This window comes from Ovis canadensis, chromosome 2 (assembly GCF_042477335.2).
Source record: "Ovis canadensis isolate MfBH-ARS-UI-01 breed Bighorn chromosome 2, ARS-UI_OviCan_v2, whole genome shotgun sequence".
Taxonomy (NCBI): Eukaryota; Metazoa; Chordata; class Mammalia; order Artiodactyla; family Bovidae; genus Ovis; species Ovis canadensis.
This window is the reverse complement of record NC_091246.1, coordinates 221,164,346-221,187,914: the sequence shown is the minus strand read 5'-3', so window position 1 is coordinate 221,187,914 and position 23,569 is coordinate 221,164,346. Positions and strand designations below refer to the sequence as shown.

The following is a 23,569-nucleotide window of genomic DNA, read 5'->3' as shown; positions in this document are numbered from 1 at the left end:
GACGGGATATTATTGAAATCTGATTAGTATGCCCAGCAGCTATGTAAGTGATACACTACACTTCTAATTGTGCTGTCTCTGCTTGCAAGATGGGCTTTATGTTCCTGAGAGGTAAGAGGTGGTGCAGATCTGTTTATCCACATATCAGGTATGGAATGCATTATACGTTTAAAAATTAAATCCAAACATCTAGCACTAAAGTTGTATTTTAAAAACACTTTCAAAATTTTTTTTGAAAAATTAGTTTACTCTTCTCTTTAAGACACAAATTTTTGAATAATTTAGTTTACTCTTTTTCAATCTAATTTCACTGACTTTCATACTAAGGATAAGATAAAGATGCTTTTTTAAAAAAAGTTTTGTGCAAACAAAAAATAAAGTTCTCCAAAGAACAAATTTTCCCAATGGTACCATTCAGAAGTTTCACTAAGAACTATATGTCTCCAAGAATAATTAGACCAGAAACTGTTAGAAAGAGCCAGACGCAGGAGTGTTTAAAAATGTTAAGCATAATGATAAGAGAAGACCACTAGGATTAGGGATAAGAGTTGACCACAAGCAACAGTGGGCAGTCCTTCTTGCCACCAGAAAAATGTGTATGTGTGTTTCATTCCTTCTGTGCCCTGGTTCTTTTGGTACAAAAATTAAGTGAATTTTGAAAATTATAGGGCTCAGTGCCTTCAGTTCTGCTTGTTCCCTTTTATATCTTAAGTATCATTGAATTTTTAAAGGAGTTGATCACTGCCTCCTGATCCTTTTTGGTAGATATCTTAATTCTGAAGGGAAAAAAATACAAGATTAACAGAGGCAAAGTAAACACTGCTATGCACTATTGAAATTCATGTGCCTTGTCAGAGTTTATGAGGACAAAGAGCGTTTCTGAAGCTTGTCCTGGGAAGCTCATTACTCTTCTTAAATGCATCAGCATGTGTATTAAGTTTTACATGTACTAAATATCAAAAGCAATCAATCTAAAGTCAATATAATGAAAGCCAAAGGAGAATTTATCTACATGTTTCAAAATTCAGTGGTAGAGGTGGGGTTGCAGAGAGGAAAGTGGCAGTATAAACTTTCAAGTTTCATTTATATAAGACAAGTAAAGTCCTAGAAATCTACTGTATACCATAGAGCGTACAACAAACAATTCTTAAGGAATACTTAAAAATTTGCTAAAGAGGGTAGATCTCAGGTTGTGCGTGTATGTTCAGTAGCTCAGTTGTGTCCAACTCTTTGTGACCCTATGGACTGTGGGCAACCAGGCTCCTCTGTCCATGGGATTTCCTAGGCACAAATATTGGAGTGAGTTGCTATTTCTTCCCCAGGGTATCTCCCCAACCCAGGGATCAAATCTGAGTCTCCAGAGTCTCCTGCATTGCAGGCAGATTCTTTACCACTGAACCACTAGCATTTACAAATCTTAAGTGTTTTGAGGATAATGATGATGATGATAAGATAAAGTGGATGGGAGGAAACTTTTGGAGATGATAGGAATGTTTATGGTATAGACAACAGTGATGATTTCAAGGAGGTATACTTATCTCCAAACTTACCAGTTGTATACATTAAATATATACCTTTATTCATACTTCAATAAGTGGTTTAAGAAAAAAGAAAAAAAAAGACAGCAGAATGAAGACACAGAGTAAACAAGTGCCTTCCTGGAGAGATGAGACTAGCTCTGAGAGTTGTGTGCACTGACCTGGGATGGAAGCAGCAGTTTGAAAGCCAGTCAGTGTGGCCCAAGCCTGTGAGAAGCACGTTGCCTTTGGGGAGCCCCACCATCTTCCAGACACGGTCCTCCCCACAGGAGACAAGGAGGTCTTTGTGAGGGTGCATGACGATGCTACACAGGGAAAGAGAAGAAAAGGTTGTTAAGGGAAGGTAACAGTGAATGGCTTCATATGGAGAATAAATGAAATGGTAGTATTTATCCATTTCAGCCAGGCAGGACAGCTACAGAATGCTGGCTCAGAAGTCAGAAGAGCCAGGTTCAACCTCCTGGCTAGAGCCCTAACTTATACCTTCCTGAATGTCATCAACCTAATTAATTTCACAGGATCTTACATTCCTCATCTGAAAAATGGGATGGTTGATTTAGGTGAATGCTCATAATTCACCTAAAAGCTCTAATTCTGGCTTGAAATAATAGTTCTGGTTTTTCATTCAGGGAGGAGAAGTTATGCCAATGAAAATTTGGTGTGTTCAGACATTTGGACCAGTAGCCACGCTTATTACAATATATAAAATCAAACTTTTCAGACTGTAGTATATCTTAATTCAGATACTATCCAGGAATAGATCATAAATCATAACCACATTATCATAGTTCTGTAATAAATTCTATAAAAGAAACATTAACTCCATGAGCTCCTATCTACAAAAAGCAAAGGAGCTCAAATTCCACACTAATATGCCACTTAAATTGGCTTCAGTCAAGGCACAGTACACAAATCACAGTAATGAATTCAGGATGCAAGAGGTAATTCCCACTCTATAAAGGCATAGAGGGAACTGAGAAAGAAGTATGTAAAATTAATGATTAACACATTAAGCAGTATTACTTGAACCAGACTATGATTGTTGTGGCTGTTTAAATATTGACGCTAAACCATTTGAAAATCAAGAGACTAAAAGGTTAATGCCTGATATTTTATCTATGGCAATACTTTAATCTTATTTATATAGTTTCATCTATGCCTTCCAATGTAAAGGGAACAAATGTATCCTGTGTTAAGCATGTATTAAAATACCAGCCTAAATATTAGCAGCAAGTTGTTCAATTTCAACACAGCTGTCTCACATCAAAGACATAATGAATTTACTTGCATGTATAATGAAGTGAAATGAATAGGGACTTAAAAATAAAAACTATAAATTCATTTCTCCCATAGCCCATTGTATGAATGACATTGTTCCTTTCCTCTGCAATATAGACTTTAGGAAATCAGTTTCCCAAAGAAACCATGGTCTCAGTCCATACCTACATGAGTAACTACAGGGCTTACATGAAACAACACCTTTTCTCATTTTGGATTCCTTCCAAGAATATCCTTAAATCCCCAAATTCTGAGCTGAAAAAATCATGTCCTTCCATTAGGCCTATCCAGTTTTGGAAATATGCTGGGGTCGGTCAGTGCTGGAACTATTTAACTCACAGACACATAACCACTGTGAGCAGAGCTTTCTTTTGAGTGAAAAAAATTCCCTTTTCTCCAGCACTTTGCTGCTCAAAATAAACATGGTAGAAGGGAAATTATTCATTTTGTAATTCATCATAATGTTGGTTTGTGACTTTCAGAAGGCCAATTCAGAAAAGGAATTTATCACAGCTCAAACTGGGGAGAGGACACATTTATAGAACTTAATTAGAAGAAAAATATGATGAGAGGTAAAAAAACAAAAAAAATGTCAGTTTGAAATGAATCCTACATTAAAGCACACGTAAGAAGGCAAACCAAATCCTTGAAGCTCCTGAGCGTGATGTATGTTGGTCACAGCTTTCCTGGCAGACACATGCGCACTTGACTAGATGATAAATTACCCTCTTTAAGTGAAGATAGCCAAAATCACTGACGTCTTTACAAACTTCGAAAGATGTTTCCAAAATGACTTTTGTGATGGGAGCTGTTTGCCGAAGTTAAGGAAACAATATAAATACAAGCCTGTTGGTGGTTAATCAGTTTGGAAGTGTTACTCCAGGCGCGGTTGAACCCTTCTACTTTGCAGCTCCCTCCACACCGCCTGAACTGCATGTGAACTGAACCTACTAAGCATGCTCTATGGCTTCTTTGGGTATGTATCTCTTTTCTAGCACTGTCTCTTTTTAAAATATCTCTTATCTACATATGACTTTTTTCCCTAACCATTCTGGATTAGTTTCAGTCAAACACCGATATTCTAGTCTTTAAAAAGTATAAGGTACTTTGTCCATTAAATGATGTTTACATGATTAGACATAGTTCCAACATGTATAGAAGGAAATATACTCTTGTCCTCATAGGTTTGTGAGTTGAGGAAGTAAATGCACTTCCTTAATTTTAAGTGAAGGACTTAGACACATAATGAAAACTCAGTGAATATCATCCTAGTGCAGAGACAGAGACGGAGACTTTGAAACCAGCCTGCCTAGATTTTAATATTGGCCTAGAACTTATTGACTAGCAAATGACAATCTCCACAGCCTCAGTTTCCTTATCTGTGAAAAGGGGGAATATTAAAAGGGTGTCCATAAGGGTATTGTGTTGTAAGGACAAGCTGATACATGGAAAGTGGTTGGAACAACATCTCAACATGGCCAGCTTTCTGTAAATATTAGCTATTATTATTACTGGACGTTATTGCACTTCACTGTAGCCTGGCGCTTCATGTTGTTAACTTCTATAACCCACACATGTCTCTTATAAAGATCATAAGAAGTAAATTTAGTCTTTAAAACTGTAAACATTTAGAGAAAAATGATGTTTCCATGTGGTTTTGAGAGACACCAGACTTTACTATATTTTATCTAATGTTAAATCCTCTGCCAAAAGTACAGGCTTCACACAGAATACTTTCACACACAAACATAAGGAAATTTGCAGTGGTTTCTTTCATAATACAGATTTTAGGAATGCATTGAGGGATATAGTGGAGAATATGAACACAATGACCCCTTCTTGCTGCCTTCATATATACAACTGGCATCAAGTAGTCGCTGGTCACTGGGGATGGCCTCTGCTAGGCCCTGGACATGCCGAGATGAAGAAAGCATAGTTCCTGTCCAAGTTCTGTCCATAAATAGGTGTCTCTCTTGTAACATACCATAAAATGACTTTCCTTATCAAGATGTCTTCCCAAAGTTCTAATTAATAAGAATAATGAGTTCCCACTTAATATTTTCCTGGTACCTGCGCTACGTGCCACAAAGTCATTTTACTTTAAACTTTGAATATAACCTTTCTGCTTCCCTTTAACTTACTATTAGTTATAATTGCAAGATTCGAAGACAAAGGCCCTGTCACCTCATTCCCAAGTTAATAAGCTTGTGACTGGGTGAAACTAGTATGGGAAAACATCTTACAGATTCAAAACAAGAAACTGTGGGTGAATGCTAGTCCTGCTTCTTAAATCAAGTCATGTCCTGATGAAGTATCCATAAAATGTTTTGTTAAACAATATATCAGGCATGTTACATAAAATATTATGTTCTATCACAGATTTTTTTCTCTTTTATAATAGGACATATCTCTCACAATAGACCACATGATATATACATTTCAAAAGCTCTCCTCTCTAAGTGAAATTGTTCTTTCCAGTAGTGGCATTACACAAGGATATTTTGGAGGGAATGTGTGTAGGTGTATGGCGAATACTATTAATTATCAGCAGAGTCGCTGACACAAGCACCACTGTTAAGACTTTTCAAAGTCTAATCCAAAAAAAGATTGTCACAAGAAAGACTAATTAGATACTCCTGTCTTCACTTTGGGTTATTCAGCATTATAAATGTTTCTTCACTTCAGTTCACAGGCTCTAATTATTTCCAACACAGAAGATGCACAGTGGGTTGAAAATGAATCAATATCAAAATGTGTGCCCCGTGAACGTGGGTGACTACTGATATACTCATACTTAATGATGGCACATGCTCACACATCACATATGCTTTTATCCAGCTTACCAGGACAAACATACAAAAGGTTTGTCTGACTGTTGCTTAGTTAATACTTGCATCTTATATTTGGATATGCATCAGGATTTACACAGCATTCTAACATGCAACTTTTACCCTTTATTTCAATAAATATAAATTAAAAGCCTATGATACAGTATGCAAAACAGAGGTACCACTCTCAGGGAGCCTACATATGAAGGTGGGGAAAGAGCAACAATTACATGTCTGAACAGAATATCTGAGCTATACAAAAAAGCTAAAAGAAAAAAAAAAGTGATACGACAATGATTTGTAGGAGAATGTTATTTTCCATGGGTTGGTTACTAGAGTCCTCACTGAAGACATGACATTCCAGGCAAGATCAGAGGGAAAAAGCATCTTTAGGACAATTTAGGGGCAGACAGTTTCAGGCATAGATGACTGCACATGCAAAAGTGTGCTCAAGGGGCAGAAGAAGGCCAGAATGACCACAGGCAATGAAGGACTGTGTTGATGATGAATGAAGTGCATGTGAAAAGTACCAGATGGGCCCTCATAAGCTGAGAAAAGAAGACTGGAATTTACCCTAACACCACTGAAACATCACTGAATAGTTTTAAGTAGGAGACTAATATATGAGTGATGATTATTTAAAAGATCTCTCCAACCCCCGTCTGGAAAATGAGAAACTGAAGAGCATGGGAAAAAAAAAAAAAATAGACATTAGCTCAGAATGAACAGTAGTAGCTTAAGAATAAAAGCTTTAGAGCCATTTAACACACAGCTTCTCATTATTATCATAGATGTCACCTTAGTATATTAATATTTTCACCATTATCTTCAGGTAGAGTCAACTCAGTTCTTCTCACCAATAAAAAATATTAAACAAAGAAGAGTATTTTAAAAAGAGTCAAATGGATTAGAAGCCATAAAGCAAATATGTGCACAAAACAATGAAAAATCTGTTCAAAATAAGATGTTAGGTCTCATTCTATTTTAGAAGTCAGCTAAGAAAATGTGAAAATATGAAATATCAATACTTCCCTGGTACTTTAAAAATGTAATAGTATAGATTTCATTCAAAGTTATATAGGATTGTGTTGTCAGGATCTGGAAAGTATCTTCCCTTCATTTTTACTAAATAGATGAGGCATTTTCACAGTTTCTGGCATTATTATTAGGGAGGCTTCCCATGTGGCATTAGTGTTAAAGAACCCATCTGCCAATGCAGGTTAGATGTAAGACACGCTGGTTCGATTCCTCGGTCAGGAAGATCCCCTGGAGAAAGGAATGGTAATCCACTCCAGTATTTTTTCCTGGAGAATCCCATGGACAGAGGATCCTGACCAGCTACAGTTCACAGGGTTGCACAAGAGTCAGACATGACTGAAGCAACTTAGCACAACATGGCACATGACATTATTAATAATTATCCAGAGGGTAGTCATTAAAGGCTAACACTTCCTTTTAATTTTCCCTGTCCAATGTTCTTCCAGCCTTATACATATAGTAAATTTGGAGACTGGTCGGGTACCAAATAGTCTTCTTCTTGCCTTGTTACCTGGCTGATAGTTCTAATCCTAACCATGGGCAAGGAAAGAGGCAGGCAAGACTGTATGTGTGTCCTGGTTTATCTCCAGGGCAACACTATGATTGTTACCTTTTCTATATAAATGCTCCATTGAAATTCATAAATTTATATTTTTGTAAGAAAAATTCATCCAATACATTCACAAGGGTAAAGATTATCTACCAACAGTCAAACACTTATCACCATTTATGAAAAGTCAAATATGCAGCCTCATAATCTTGCAAAATAAACTCTCACGTCATCTACAGAGCTGAGTATCCTTGTTTCACAAGTAAGGGCACTTCGACTTTGATGAGTGCATTAGCCAGGCCATTTCCCAATTACCTCCCAAATGAAAATTCTAAAGATCAGTCAATGGCCTTTAAGAAAAGTCATTTTAACTTATTATGTTTTTGTTTTCTCATGTTAAAAAATGTGATATCATTTATCCCGTGTTCTAAATAAAAAGTATCCCTGTTTTATTTATTAAACAAAACAAAGCTTAAGAAAAGATATTCTTAAACTAAACAACATATAATTTCCATCATCTCCAGAAGTTCTAGTTACACAAATTGTTACAATATGTAAAAGAAAGGCCATTCTAAAATACATAGCATCAAGTAAATGAAATTTATAAAATCCAAAGACAGGGGAAGGCAGGCCCCACTATTTTGGTAAATGGAATAAAGAAGATCAATGAAACAGGTTAACTACTTTCAGATTTATGAAAACAGCTCCTGGAACTTCCCTGCTACCTTAGCAGCTAAACATTTTATGCTACATAGTTTTATACACACTGTTTCATATTATGAAATTGCTGTAGCTCTTTACAGTTTAACAAGTTTGAAAAGTCACATTATGCATTTATATTCTTAAGAAACTCATTTCAATAATAAAGTTTATTTGGTTACTTCATGTTTCAGAAGTCTACAAGAATTCTGTATAGTTATGAATATTAAAAATTTTCCATTTCACATTTCCTTAGTATATTAGTGACATAGAGTAGGTGCTTTCTAAGCTGAAATCAAACATCTTCATGGCAAGAGCTCTATCATGAAAATCCCTTTTCAAGGAGGATATTTAGAAAACAAAACCTACATATAATCGAGGAATAACTAGAAGTATTACTACTTAAGACATGGAATTGAGGTCCATCTATACATCAAAGTATAGTACAAAATTCTGTTCTTAGCCTAATTTATTAGAAACCACCAAGCCAATCTGATGACTGTCATGATATTTAATTATTGACAATTTCTTTTTGTACCTGTTTGATAATTGTTAGAAAACCGAAATGAATTATGTGTGGTTCCTTTATTATTCGGGAGTACTGACTAAAATTCAGCATTCTTTTACAAAGAAAGTTTAGGAAAAGTGAAAGTGAAAGGCGCTCAGTCATATCAGACTCTTTGTGGCCCTATGGGCTGTAGCCTGCCAGACTCCTCTGTCCATGGAATTCTCCAGGCCAGATCCCCTCCCTTCTCCGAGGGAGCTTCCCAACCGAGGATTCAAACCCAGGTCTCCCTCATCACGGGCAGATTCTTTACCATCTGAGCCACCAGAGAAACCCAAGTTTAGGAATTTAAGACACATATATCGAAATTAGCATGTTACAAAAATTGTCATGAATCTCAATTTCTATATTGAAATCGGTACTAAGACTGAAAGAACTTGCATCATAATGCCTCATGGGTGTCAAAGGCCATGTGGCAGAACTAATGGGGACAAGAAAAGGGATTAACTGGCATTCACTGTACAGCTGGTGTAACTAGAGGAAGATGAACACCAGTGAGTCCCCAGTTGGTTTCCAGGGGACTGGGGAGAAGATATGGAGTCAGATGAACGGGGCAGTAGTAAGAACTGAGTAGATAAAAACATTAAAGTTATGTAAAAACACAAAGAAGTTGAATTCAAGATTGGTGATCAGATGTACATGGCCAGAATTGAATAAAATGAACTGTTCAAGTTTAAGGGATGGCTTTAGATGGCCAATTGGGCCAAAGTGAGATCTGCTAAAAACCCTAAGATGGTGAGACATAAATCCTAGAGGGAACAAGGTAGACAGAAATGGATCCAAATAATGGAAAATTAAGAAAAGCATGAAAAAGTTATGAAACGCATCCTGATAACTGGCCATGCGGTAAGATAGTGCTTTGTCCTTTATCCCCATACATTTGTCTCTGCTCCTGCAGTCTTCCTTCTTCTACTCCATGAGAAAGAAACAAAAGTAGAGAGGTGTGTACTGACTCCCTGAAGACCCCGATGCTGGGAAAGATTGAAGGCAGGAGGAGAAGGGGAAGACAGAGGATGAGATGGCTGGATGGCATCACCAACCTGATGGACATGAGTTTGAGCACGCTCTGGGGAATAGTGAAGGGCAGGCAAGCCTGGCTGTGCTGCAGTCCACGGGGTTGCAAAGAGTCGGACACGACTGAGCGACTGAACAACAGCAAATTCTCATTCCAACTACCCATTTTGGGTAAGAAAGGGGGACAGAGAGAGCAATCTAAGAATTGATCTGCTACAATTTCAGGTAAGCCTTGGATCTTCTGTTTACGACCAGCCCAATATTATAATCAATTAGTCTGAACAGGAGCAACTGCACAGATATTCAATTCTTTGATTTATTATCTACCCTGAGTTCTACAGAATTCAGTGCAAAAGGAAAGGTATGCACCATTCCCAATTCTCTCAAGCATATAGTTTAATCAGCCCTCTTTTAATAAATAACTCAAAATCACTTTCCCTGTTGCAGCACTCAACGTCTACAGCACAGGGGTCTCTGGAAAATACTCAGTATTTCCCCTATACCATAAAGCTCTGCCTCCAGATATTTTCGTATTATGTGCTTGTATCTGTGTGTGTATGTATGTAAGTTAATGTTTTAACATTTGTTTTCTTTAGTGAGGAGAGGGAATATCACTGCAAGGGCAATCAGGAGAGATGGTTAAGTGTGTGCTGCAGAATTAATCAGCCTCGTAACTGTGCTTGTTTAAACTCCACGTCTGTAGCCCTCTCTTTACCTCACTCATGTAGGTATAAGAAGGCATAAGAGTCTTTGGTTCTGTGTGCTAGCACATTCTGCTTTATCTCTTTTCAATATAAGGTTTCAGTGACCTGTAGAATTTCATGTGATTTAATAACCTCACCTATTTTATTTTAAATTTACTTGATATCTTTCCATCCTCTTACACGGCAGATCCAGCTGTTCCCTTGACCCCTCTCCTATGCCTTTATCAACACTTCTAGTACATTAAAGCATTGTTTACACTGGAGGAGATAAAAAGAATGTTGTGGGCAGATAACCATGTAAAAATACTACCTTAGTTCATTTTATGTAAACTTAGGCACTGACAGTTCTGAACACAAAGCTGCAAATGTATTAATAAAAATCATTCTTAATCCAGAATATCTTTGCCAAAGGAAAATTATTTTACTATAGCAAAGTATGCTATTAGCTTCACCAAAATAGAAAGGATTTCAGATGTCATGAGTAACTTTTTTTTTTTTTTACTAAAAACAATAATAACAATAATATAAGCAGTGGAGTTCTATACAATAGTTACCTGAAAAGTTCTGTGGTCTGTGTACCCTGGCCCTGGCACTTTGAAAATGACCTAAGCCTCAGTTTCCTGGTAGCAGGGTAATGGGGGCTGAAAAGAAAGAATTTGGGAGTGCTTCCTCCTCTTCATTTTTTGGGAACTGTTGGTGGGAATATAAATTAGTGCAGCCACTATGGAAAAGAGCATATAGGTTCTTCAGAAAACATTGAACTATCATATGATCCAGCAATTCCATTCCTTAGTGTATATCTGAAAATAACAAAAACACTAATTCAAAACTAAGCATACATCCCAGTGTTCACTGCAGCATTATTTGCAGTACCCAAGAGAAGAAAGTAATCTAAGTGTTCATCAAGAGATGAATGAATAAAGATTATGTGGCATATATTACAACGGGATATCCCTCAGCAGTTAAAACAAAAAAAGAATAGAATTCTCCTAATGGCAATATCACAGATGGACCTATAGGGCATTATGCTTACCGACATTAGTCAGAGAAAGATAAATGTATGTTATCACTTAAATGTGGAATCTAAAAATTAAAGCAAATGAATGAATATAGCAAAATGGAAAGAGACTCACAGATATAAAGAACAAGCTAGTGGTTACCAGTGGGCAGAGGGAAGAGGAGAGGCCAAAATAGAGGTAGGGAATTAACAGGCACAGACTACTATGTATAAAATAAACAACTATAGGATGTATTATACAGCAGAGGGAATACAGCAAATATTTTATAATAAATTCAAACAGAGTATAATCTATAAAAATATTGAATCACAACACTGTACACCTGAAGCAAATATAATACTGTAATTCGCTGCTGCTAAGTCGCTTCAGTCATGTCCAACTCTGTGCGACCCCATAGATGGCAGCCCACCAGGCTCCCCCGTCCCTGGGATTCTCCAGGCAAGAACACCAAAGTGGGTTGCCATTTCCTTCTCCAATGCGTGAAAGTGAAAAGTGAAGGTGAAGTCGCTCAGTCATGTCTGACTCTTTATGACCCCATGGACTGCAGCCTACCAGGCTCCTCCATCCATGGGATTTTCCAGGCAAGAGTACTAGAGTGGGGTGCCATTGCCTTCTCTGCTGTAATTCTCATATACTTCAATAAAGAGTATCACACCACATATTGCTAGTCCAGGAAAAGATCAAAATTCAAAATACACAGTATGATTTCTGCTTGTGTGCATTGATTCTGCACTACTATTAAGCTGAGAAATCATAAGTCAAACCATTAAATTTAGGGACCTCTATAATTCAGTCAGAGTAACTGTAAGCAGAGAAATATGTAAAATGAGCTACTTAAATTTTCTCCCCAATGAAATTATGGGGAAAAAGTGCATTTTGTTCTAAAAGGAGTTTCTTTAGGCACTTTAGGTAGGTTATTTCAGCAGGGAATACACATATACATACACATGTGTATAATACTGTTATGTTATATTACATACATTGCATATCAGTTCAGTTCAGTGTAGTCACTCAGTCGTGTCCGACTCTTTGCGACCCCATGGACGGCAGCACACCAGGCCTCCCTGTCCATCACCAACTCCTGGAGTTTACTGAAACTCATGTCCATTAAGCCAGTGATGCCATCCAACCATCTCAACCTCCATCATCCCCTTTTCCTCCCGCCTTCAGTCTTTCCCAGAATCAGGGTCTTTTCAGATGAGTCAGTTCTTCACATCAGGTGGCCAAAGTACTGGAGTTTCAGCTTCAATATCAGTCCTTCCAATGAATATTTAGGACTGATTTCCTTTAGGAAGGACTGGTTATATCTCCTTGCAGTCCAAGGGAGTCTCAAGGGTGTTCTCCTACACCACAATTCAAAAGCATCAACTTTTCGGTGTAGGGAACAAGGTATAAGGAAGGTTGAGAAGTGCTTGCAAACGAGACTCTCAACCAGGGCTGAACATTCTTGCAAACGAGATGTTCAGCTAAGAATCCTCTGTTTGCTTCCGTGGGAAAAGAACATTTCTTGCACACAAGGATGTTTCTCTGATTCCTCAAAAGGAACAGACCCAGGGACAAAACGGATTCTAAGTTGATAAGGACGTTCCCCAAAACAAAGTCTTAGCTGCAGTAAATAAGGTAAAGGTGATCTCACCCTGCGCCTGCGCACTGTATAGTCGCTGAATTATGGTGTTTGGCAACTTACCCTGTAGATTGTTGTGCAAAGGATATAAAATAAAGCAGCTGTAAGAAGCAAGGAGTTAAAGTAAAAAGATTCAAACCACCCTGCAGTGTTGGTGTTTCATTTCGTCGCCAGCATTTCGGTGCTCAACTTTCTTTATGGTCTAACTCTCACACCCAATACATGACTATAGGAAAAAAAAACATAGCCTTTATGTATATAATATACACTATTTCATACAGTACCATCTAATATATATATATATGTGTGTGTGTGTGTATTTGTACACCGAAAATATGTCCTTTTCATTATAGGGACTGGAATGCAAAAGTAGGAAGTCAAGAAACACCTGGAGTAACAGGCAAATTTGGCCTTAGAGTACAGAATGAAGCAGGGCAAAGGCTAATAGAGTTTTGCCAAGAGAATGCACTGGTCATAGCAAACACCCTCTTCCAACAAAACACAAGAGAAGCCTCTACACATGGACATCACCAGATGGTCAACACTGAAATCAGACTGATTATATTTTTGCAGCCAAAGATGGAGAAGCTCTATACAGTCAGCAAAAACAAGACCAGGAACTGACTGTGGCTCAGATCATGAACTCCTTATTGCCAAATTCCAGACTTAAATTGAAGAAAATAGGGAAAACCACTAGACCATTCAGGTATGACCTAAATAAAATCCCTTACAATTATACCGTGGAAGTGAAAAATAGATTTAAGGACTAGATCTGATAGACAGAGTGCCTGATGAACTATGGACGGAGGTTTGTGACACTGTACAGGAGACAGGGAGCAAGACCATCCCCAAGAAAAAGAAATGCAAAAAAGCAAAATGGCTGTCTGGGGAGGACTTACAAATAGCTGTGGAAAGAAGAGAAGTGAAAAGCAAAGGAGAAAAGGAAAGATATACCCATCAGTCCTGAATATTCATTGGAAGGACTGATGTTGAAGCTGAAACTTCAATATTTTGGCCACCTGATGTGAAGGGCTGACTCATTTGAAAAGACCCGGTTGCTGGGAAAGATTTAGGGCAGGAGGAGAAGGGGACGACACAGGTTGAGATGGCTGGATGGTATCACCGACTCAATGGACATGAGTTTGGGTGAACTCTCAGGAGTTGCTGCGGTCCGTGGGGTTGCAAAGAGTCTGACACGACTAAGCGACTGAACTGAATTGAAGAAGTAATAGTTTTAGCCAAATTTTGCTTTAATGTCTTTTCTGAAATTGATTTAATTCTATATAATAATACAGACAAATATCAGCTTGAGCACTGATATTCTACCACTCATTACTGTACCCAATTCTTTTGCCATGTAACTTCACAGCATCTTCCCAAACTCTGAATATGGACCTAACCATGTGTCTTCTACTAGCAATGAGATGTCAGGAACTATAGCACATTCAAGGAGCTTGAACAGTGTCTGCATAATTAGGCTTTCTTTCACTTTTGGGCTGTATCATCATCAGGAGAAGGATGTACCCTCCCTAGCCTGACAGGGTATGAGAGTCATATAGAACAAAGTCAAGACATGTTGAGTGTCACCTTATACTGGGTCAGCTGACCCAAACATATTTGAGTCAGTTCAGTCAACATCAGAAGAATCATCATCCCAGCCCAACTACAAATGGCAGAATTGCTTACGTGATCACCTCAGACGCTTGGGCATTCATCACTTATTGTTGTGTATCACTGACAGTCCGTGACTTTTTTTTTTAATACAAACTTAAAGTTAAAAAAAAGTTAGAAAAAGTTATATAGAAGAGTGATTAAAAATCATTATCAAAAATATTTAACATTTATGACACACCTTCCTCCACTTCAAATGTATCACAGTAATGCAAGATGTTAATAACAGAGGAAGTCAGTTGGGGAGAGATATATAGGCACTCTCTCTAATTTCTGTTCAATTTTTCCGTAAACCAAAAACTGCTCTAAAAAGTAAAGTCCATTAATTTTTAAAAAAAATAAATAAATAAAAATAAAAATAAAAATAAAAATGGTAAAATTTTGAATATAGCTTGAAATATTTAAATTCAACTTAATAAATAATCTATGCTTCTTACGACAAGACTCTACACATGGACATCACCAGATGGTCAACACTGAAATCAGATTGATTATATTCTCTGCAGCCAAAGATGGAGAAGCTCTATACAGTTAACAAAAACAAGACCAGGAGCTGACTGTGGCTCAGATCATGAACTCCTTATTGCCAAATTCAGACTTAAATTGAAGAAAGTAGGGAAAACTGCTAGACCATTTAGGTACGACCTAAATCAAATCCCTTATGATTATACAGTGTAAGTGAGAAATAGATTTAAGGGCCTAGATCTGATAGATAGAGGGCTTGATGAACTATGGAATGAGGTCTGTGACATTGTACAGGAGACAGGGATCAAGACAATCCCCATGGAAAAGAAATGAAAAAAAGCAAAATGGCTGTCTGGGGAGGCCTTACAAATAGCTGTGAAAAGAAGAGAGGCAAAAAGCAAAGGAGAAAAGGAAAGATATAAGCATCTGAATGCAGAGTTCCAAAGAATAGCAAGAAGAGATAAGAAAGCCTTCTTCAGTGATCAATGCAAAGAAATAGAGGAAAACAATGGAATGGGAAAGACTAGAGAGTTTTTCAAGAAAATTAGAGATACCAAGGGAACATTTCATGCAAAGATGGGCTTGATAAAGGACAGAAATAGTATGGACTTAACAGAAGCAGAAGATATTAAGAAGAGGTGGCAAGAATACACGGAAGAACTGTACAAAAAAGATCTTCATGACCCAGATAATCATGATGATGTGATCACTAATCTAGAGCCAGACATCGTGGAAAGTGAAGTCAAGTGGGCCTTATAAAGCATTACTACGAACAAAGCTAGTGGAGGTGATGGAATTCGAGTTGAGCTGTTTCAAATCCTGAAAGATGATGCTGTAAAAGTGCTACACTCAATATATCAGCAAATTTGGAAAACTCAGCAGTGGCCACAGGACTGGAAAAGGTCAGTTTTCATTCCAATTCCAAAGAAGGCAATGCAAAAGAATGTTCAAACTACCCCACAATTGCACTCATCTCACATGCTAGTAAAGTAATGCTCAAAATTCTCCAAGCCAGGCTTCAGCAACACGTGAACCGTGAACTCCCTGATGTTCAAATTGGTTTTAGAAAAGGCAGAGGAACCAGAGATCAAATTGCCAACAGCCGCTGGACCATCAAAAAAGCAAGAAAGTTCCAGAAAAACATCTATTTCTGCTTTATTGACTATGCCAAAGCCTTTGACTGTGTGGATCACAATAAACTGTGGAAAATTCTGAAAGAGATGGGAATACCAGACCACCTAACCAGCCTCTTGAGAAATCTGTATGCAGGTCAGGAAGCAGCAGTTAGAACTGGACATGGAACAACAGACTGGCTCCAAATAGGAAAAGGAGTATGTCAAGGCTGTATATTGTCACCCTGCTTATTTAACTTATATGCAGAGTACATCATGAGAAAGGCTGGACTGGAAGAAAAACAAGCTGGAATCAAGATTGCCGGAAGAAATATCAATAACTTCAGATATGCAGATGACACCACCCTTATGGCAGGAAGTGAAGAGGAGCTAAAAAGCCTCTTGATGAAAGTGAAAGAGGAGAGTGAAGAAGTTGGCTTAAAGCTCAACATTCAGAAAACGAAGATCATGGCATCTGGTCCCATCACTTCATGGGAAATAGATGGGGAAACAGTGGAAACAGTGTCAGACTTTATTTTGGGGGGCTCCAAAATCACTGCAGATTGTGAATGCAGCCATGAAATTAAAAGACGCTTACTCCTTAGAAGGAAAGTTATGCCCAACCTAAATAGTATATTGAAAAGCAGAGATATTACTTTGCCAACAAAGGTCCGTCTAGTCAAGGCTATGGTTTTTCCAGTGGTCATGTATGGATGTGAGAGTTGGACTGTGAATAAAGCTAAGAACCGAAGAATTGATGCTTCTGAACTGTGGTGTTGAAGAAGACTCTTTGAGAGTCCCTTGGACTGCAAGGAGATCCAACCAGTCCGTTCTAAAGGAGATCAGTCCTGGGTGTTCTTTGGAAGGAATGATGCTAAAGCTGAAACTCCAATACTGTGGCCACCTCATGTGAAGTGTTGACTCATTGGAAAAGACCCTGATGCTGGGAGGAATTGAGGGCAGGAGGAGAAGGGGTAGACAGAGGATGAGATGGCTGTATGGCATCACCGACTCAATGGACATGAGTTTGAGTGAACTCTGGGAGTTGTACAGGGAGGCCTGGCGTGCTGTGATTCTTGGGGTCACAAAGAGTAGGACGACTGGGCGACTGAACTAAACTGAACTGACCTTCAGTTTTGTTAGAAATTAGAGATGACCAAAATCACTGTTTTAATTTCTACCAATTACAGCCCCTCTTTATCTAAAGCACTGTTATTTCCCTGTAATTTCTTTTCTTCTTTTGACTTTGTGTTTTCTATCGGATCTTTGAATGTTAATTAGGCTGAGATGGAACTATTTACACTGAATACTCCTTCCATGTAACTTTTCCCATCCATTACTTTTGGTTTCATTCAGTCATGCTACCACTAAGTTGCTGGAAATGTCAAAGGAGAGAAGTAGAAAATCTTTATACAAAATGAGTATTCCCTGTTCTAAGCCTCTGTTTTCTGACAGTTTGAAGATAAAAGGACACAAATAAGAAGGTAACTAGTTCCTTGACCTTTAGGTTTTAGCTTCCATATTCTTAATACTACTGTCACCCAACCTGCTGCTCTGAACTATAAACCATCTACAACGGCTACAAGCGGCTCTAAAAAATTCAAATTATTGTAAGTCTCATAGCATAATTATTAAAAATGGCTAGAGGCAAGGCTCTCACCTAGGTCTTGTGTGTGTTAATGAGGAATCTCCTGTAAAAAAATATTCTTGACTCCTTTCTAACCCAACCCCATCCTTCCGAGGATGTAGAAAAAAACATATGAGTGGTCACAAAGCAACTCTGGAGTAAAGGGTTAGCATTACAAAAGACAGCCTCTTCTAACTTCTCTTTCTTCTCTGGATCAGCCTGCCTGCAGTGAATCTGCATTTCCAAGCTCTTCTGTGTTATGCTTTGCAAGGATAGGCCCCTATATGACAAGCCAGCTGTCACTCAGCATTATCTGTGCCCCAGCAGGTTAGCCTATTTGCAAGATGGAGTAGTGGAAATCCCATTGTGGCAACACATGGTAATACCCCTTTAATCCTTTTTACCAGTAAAACCTAATATTTTATCTCTATCTTTCACAGTCCTATGAATTCTTGACGTGATCAAGAAAAGAGGGTGTTTATTTACTGGCTCTCTAAATGTCAAATATTGAGGGAAAAGCAAGCACTAGCATTTGGAAGACTAGAATAACATGGTTTTCATAATCTTGGGGCATGCTGAATTTGAGCCTAACAGTTTTAGGTAGCTCTTAAAGGGCCTACTGGCTGCTTCCCTGGTGGATCAGTGGTAAAGAATCTGCCTGCCAATGCAGGAAATGCCGGTTCCATCCCTGGGTCAAGAAGATTCCCTAGAGAAGGAAATAGCAACCCACGCCAATATTCTTGCCTGGGGAATCGCATGGACAGAAGAACTTGGTGGGCTACAGTCCATGGGGTCACAAAAGAGCTGGACATGACTCAGTGACCTAACAACAATGGGCCTATTGCTTTTAGGTTTGCAATTGCTTTTGTAAACTTATAGAAGACAGTTTTGATGGACATGGGCCAAATCCATAAGTTAGGAACCATGAATTGTGTGGCTATCTATGACTCGCTTCATGAAATAATTTCTCAAGTAAGAGGAAGCATTAAACTCTGGAAATCAGATTTTCCCCTAGAAATTACCTACAAAATAAGCTTTCTTGAGATACAGAAGTTAACAAGGTTTGCCTTTCTATAATTTTATTAAGGTTTCTAAAATAATATCCTACATACGTTGAACAAATCATCTGGGTTATGTGCCTATAAATTTGTTTCCTCATTTATAGAACATGAATGTTAAGGAATTAAATGTGTGTGTGTGTGTCTGTGTCTGTGTTTGTGTGTGTGCGCGCACGTTAGTCACTCAGTCACATTCGACTCTTTGCAACACCATGGACTGGAGCCCACCAGGCTCCTCTGTTCATGGGATTTTCCAGGCAAGAATACTGGAGTGGGTTGCCATTCCCTTTTCCAGGGAATCATCCTGACGCAGGGATCTAACCCAGGTCTCCTGCATTACAGGCAGATTCTTTACCGTCTGACCCATCAGAGAAGCCAGAATATTAAACAGAATTTAAATTAAATTATATATTATAGACGGCATTTAGGAAAGTACCTGTCACAGATTAGGTGCTCGGTTAAATGTTGGTTATTCTTTTTTTAAATAATTCAACATTTACGAATCATTTTCAAATTTCTAAAAAAAAGTTTTATTTTTTCTAATTTAATTCACATATCTGGGTTTTAAATATCTCCCTATTTCATATCTAGAGCTTCCCTGGTGGCTCAGACTGTAAAGAATCTGCCTGCAATGCAGGAAACCTGGGTTCAATCCCTGGGTTGGGGAGACCCCCTGGAGGAGGTCATGGCAACCCACTCCAGTCTTCTTGCCTGGAGAATCCCCATGGACAGAGGATCCTGGTGGGCTACATCCATGGGGCTGCAAAGAGTCAGACATGACTGGGCAACTAAGCACACACACACACAGATTTCATATCTAAACTCCTCAAACTTATGTAATGGTGACAGTGTTTATGTAAGTCTTGCAGTACCAGTGAAAGCAAGTCAGAGGGTTACCTGCTGGTGTTTCTCAGTCTTATAGTGCTCACTGGAAGTGTAGACACTAGTAGAAAGAAGCTGTAGATGGACTCTTGCTTCACACCAACCCACCCAAAAAACTGTTTCCATGGATTTTTCTCTGTGTTAAGTTAGGGTACAAAGGCTCTAAGAGACCCAAAACTACTGATGAGTACTTTGCTGCCTGCATGTAACACAGAATGGTTGGTTTTTCAGTCCCCCATCTAACAGCAATAATACATATTTTCCCTATCCTTGTCATAGCTAATCATGAGAATTAATGGTTTTAACAAAAGACAATGGCCAATAATTATGATGAATGTTATTTTACATAATTTTAAAGTTGCCTAAGAATATTTTTTTTTCAGGTAAATTAGTTTTCCATCTCAGCTTTCTCTAAAACTGCACAAATCTTACATGCCATCATCTAGGAAATGTTTATCTCCCCACTCAAAGGCAATCCATATGCAGAAGGAAATGAACATAACACACTAACATATTTTTCAATGAGCAGATGTTCCATAATATCTAGTTCTGGACATCAACAAACTGATCCTCTCCTCTTTTTTCACCAGTTCACTTTTTAATACATTTATTTAAATGGCAAGATATATGCAAAGGAATTGATTGCTTATTCACAAATCATATGAAATTTTTTGGTGAAAATGTATAGATGTCTTATCTCTTACTGGTAAATGAATAAACGAAAACACAACCAACAAAGAGTTCTGAGATTACCAAGAAAATAAGTTTACTTTCAAAATATGTGTATAGTATAGGCACCACAATAATAATGAATGTTATTCTGACTAAGTATTTAGTCCTTTGCTTGTAATACTAATCCAGTAGATGGTTCTCCATACCAAAGAATTACATTTCATAAGATCGCAAGCTTTCAGAATTCAAGATTCAAGAAAGAAATACAAGTATAATTTGAAGAAGAAATTTTTTCAAAACTGCAATTCTTAACTCATGTATTACATGGATGTTATGGTGCTTTCATATTTCATTAAAATGTTTAAAAAAGGTTATATTATGTAGACCAATTATGCAAGACTATAGAAATGAATATGAATGGTTAATCATGAATTTAAAAATCATTTAGTAACTATATATCATCCCATTTTTTGCCATTAAAATACTCCCTGTTCTCATGAGGAGAAAGTGGATCCTAAAGAATGTAGAGATTCAGATAAGTTGTTTTTTATTAATACAACCTGCTGCTGCTGCTGTTGCTGCTGCTGCTGCTGCTAAGTTGCTTCAGTCGTGTCCGACTCTGTGCGACCCCAGAGACAGCAGCCCACCAGGCTCCCCCGTCCCTGGGATTCTCCAGGCAAGAACACTGGAGTGGGTTGCCATTTCCTTCTCCAATGCGTGAAAGTGAAAAGTGAAAGTGAAGTCGTTCAGTCGTGTCTGACCCTCAGCGACTTCATGGACTGCAGCCTTCCAGGCTCCTCCGTCCATGGGATTTTCCAGGCAAGAGTACTGGAGTGGGGTGCCATTGCCTTCTCCTAATACAACCTAGATTTTATTTATATAAATATTTGTTTCAATATACAAAGCCCCCAAACAGTAAAGTACAGAATTTATTAGGGGTTTGAAGGTCTAATAATGCATGTATAATTTGATGCAATGAACACAGCTATAATTATGGTCTACAGGAAAAGGACTTTCTCTACTTAAAAAATAAGTCCTCAATTATCACAAAGGCTACATCATCTTTCATTAACTCAACAATATAACTCCACTTTAACCATGAAAAGTAATGAAACCTTAAAAATACATCAATTATTGAGTCAAAATTACAAGCATGAAAAGAGTAATGTTAAGGCCAAGCAAATTATGGTTCAGTTAAGTGACTTTCAAATTTTAACTTTTTCCACTAGAGTGATTATTTCACTCTTTTTATTAAGGAAGAGTTTTCTTCAGATTAAAAAAAAAATGGCACTAATACCCATCACACAAATAGTTAAACAAGTAAACCAAGAATCTAAAACATTCATGCCCCATCAGCTTCCCACAAGAGAAGAAACATCCTTGCCAACCTAAGCCTGTATTCACCTCTCCATTGCTCTTAACCTTTAATCCACAACTATTGTGCTCATCGCTTTTTCAGGAGTGTGTTGGGTTTGACAAAATTTCTGTCTTCCTCTCATTTTTCTTAAAGGAAATCAATCAAAAAAACAAAAACAAAAAAGCACAACAATAATGTTTTCTTGCACCAAACTAAACTACTCTCTAACCCACAAACAAGCTCAATAATACACACAATATTCTTTTCAACATTATTGTTTTGCTTCTACTGCCTAGTGACAACTTGTTCCTCCATAAATACTCCCTCTCTTCTTCCCACTCACTACCGAGCCTTATTTGAGACTTCAAAATCCTTTTTCAAAGATTACCTATTCTAAGTAGCCTCTCAGTTTCATCTTAACTAGTTGCCTACTTCCACATTTAAACTTTCAGGATGTTTTTACAGACATTCATAGAATGCACCTTTTTGCTGTTCAGTTGCTAAATTGTGTCTAACTCTTTTACAACCCCATGGACTATAGCTGGCCAAGATCTTCTGTCCATGGGATTTCCCAGGCAAGAATACTGGAATGGGATGCCATTTCCTTCTCCAAGGGACATTCCTGACTCAGGGATCAATCCCACATCTCCTGCATTGGCATGTGGGTTTGGGAAGCCCAGAATGTACCTTACCCTGCCTCAAATGAATATTTTCATCTTCCCAAATTAGTAAGCTGTAATCAAATTTCCTAAAGTCTAGGTGAGTTTCAAAAGTCAAACAATCAGTTTAACTTCTCATTTATCTTAGAAATTATTTCTTATCAAAAGGGAAATCAATGCAAGAGTTTGTCATAGACTGGGGAAAAAAATGTTCTAATTCATTTTGAATAGTTCAGGACCTCCTGAACAACAGCATCAATTTCAGATTTCTTGTCTGGCATTCAGCTAACTCAACAGTATTATATCCTCTGTATGGTTTTTGTCTCAATTGTCAAGGTAATTGTTTCAATATTTTTCATCACTGGGTAGTTGAGACCTGGCCTACATATAATTATTAAAGTTATGTGATTAAAAATTCAAACTCCTTTATCTACTTAATTTCCTATGAAACTTTTAATGTACATTCCTAATTTCCAAATGTGAAAAGTCTATCCAAATTTGAAATGACAACAAAAAATACGCCCTCTTATCAGAAATGGCCTGGATTAGAAATCCTCAGGAATCTAAACAGTAACTATGGACTTCTCTTAAGTGCTGACACTGCAAGTGTTCTTCTCCTACCTTTTCCGTTTCTCTCTTCCTTTTCTTTGCAGGAAGAGCCTTCCCCTCCATTTCCCCTCCTTATCTCCTTTCTATAGCTGTTAGCAGGAAGTCACAAATATGTCAGAAAAAGATGCTTTAAATGATAGCTCAGAGAAAGTAGGTAATTTTCCACTACAGGAATATACTGTAGTATAATCAACCCCTGAAATTTCACTGATGGATGACATGGTTGGATGCATGCCACACGCTGTACACATCAACTTTACTACTGCGTTACAATGTCACATTCTTGGTTGTGAAATATGTTCTCTTTTAAGGTAACTTGAAATACATAACAAAAAAAAAAAGGATCTCATTTCAGAATTGTTGGTTTTGGCTAGATACAATATGTGGGAGAGCTTGCAAAAATGTTTTAGAATTTTGTTACTTGATTAGCATGCATAAGTGGAAGGATCATTCATTTTAAATCATTGTTATGTCTAAGATCTTAATAAAGTCTACTGAGATATGAGGCATTTTCTTAGGGATTATTTGCAGCTGCAATACTAACTTTTTTTTTTTTTATTAAGAGTGGGAAAGAGTATGAAAAATGTTTCCTTAGAGGAA

The 23,569-nt window shown here is 37.7% G+C and overlaps 1 protein-coding gene across 2 annotated transcripts in view; it reads right to left on the bottom strand.

Moving 5' to 3' along the window:
- The window catches only part of SPAG16 (sperm associated antigen 16), a 1,117,670-nt gene that overhangs the window by 577,310 nt on the left and 516,791 nt on the right, over nt 1-23,569 (bottom strand). For both annotated transcript variants that reach the window (XM_070292279.1, XM_069578269.2), the window contains exon 11: nt 1,700-1,843. In XM_070292279.1, the coding sequence (XP_070148380.1) occupies nt 1,700-1,843 (144 nt within the window). The remainder of the gene's footprint in view (nt 1-1,699; nt 1,844-23,569) is intronic.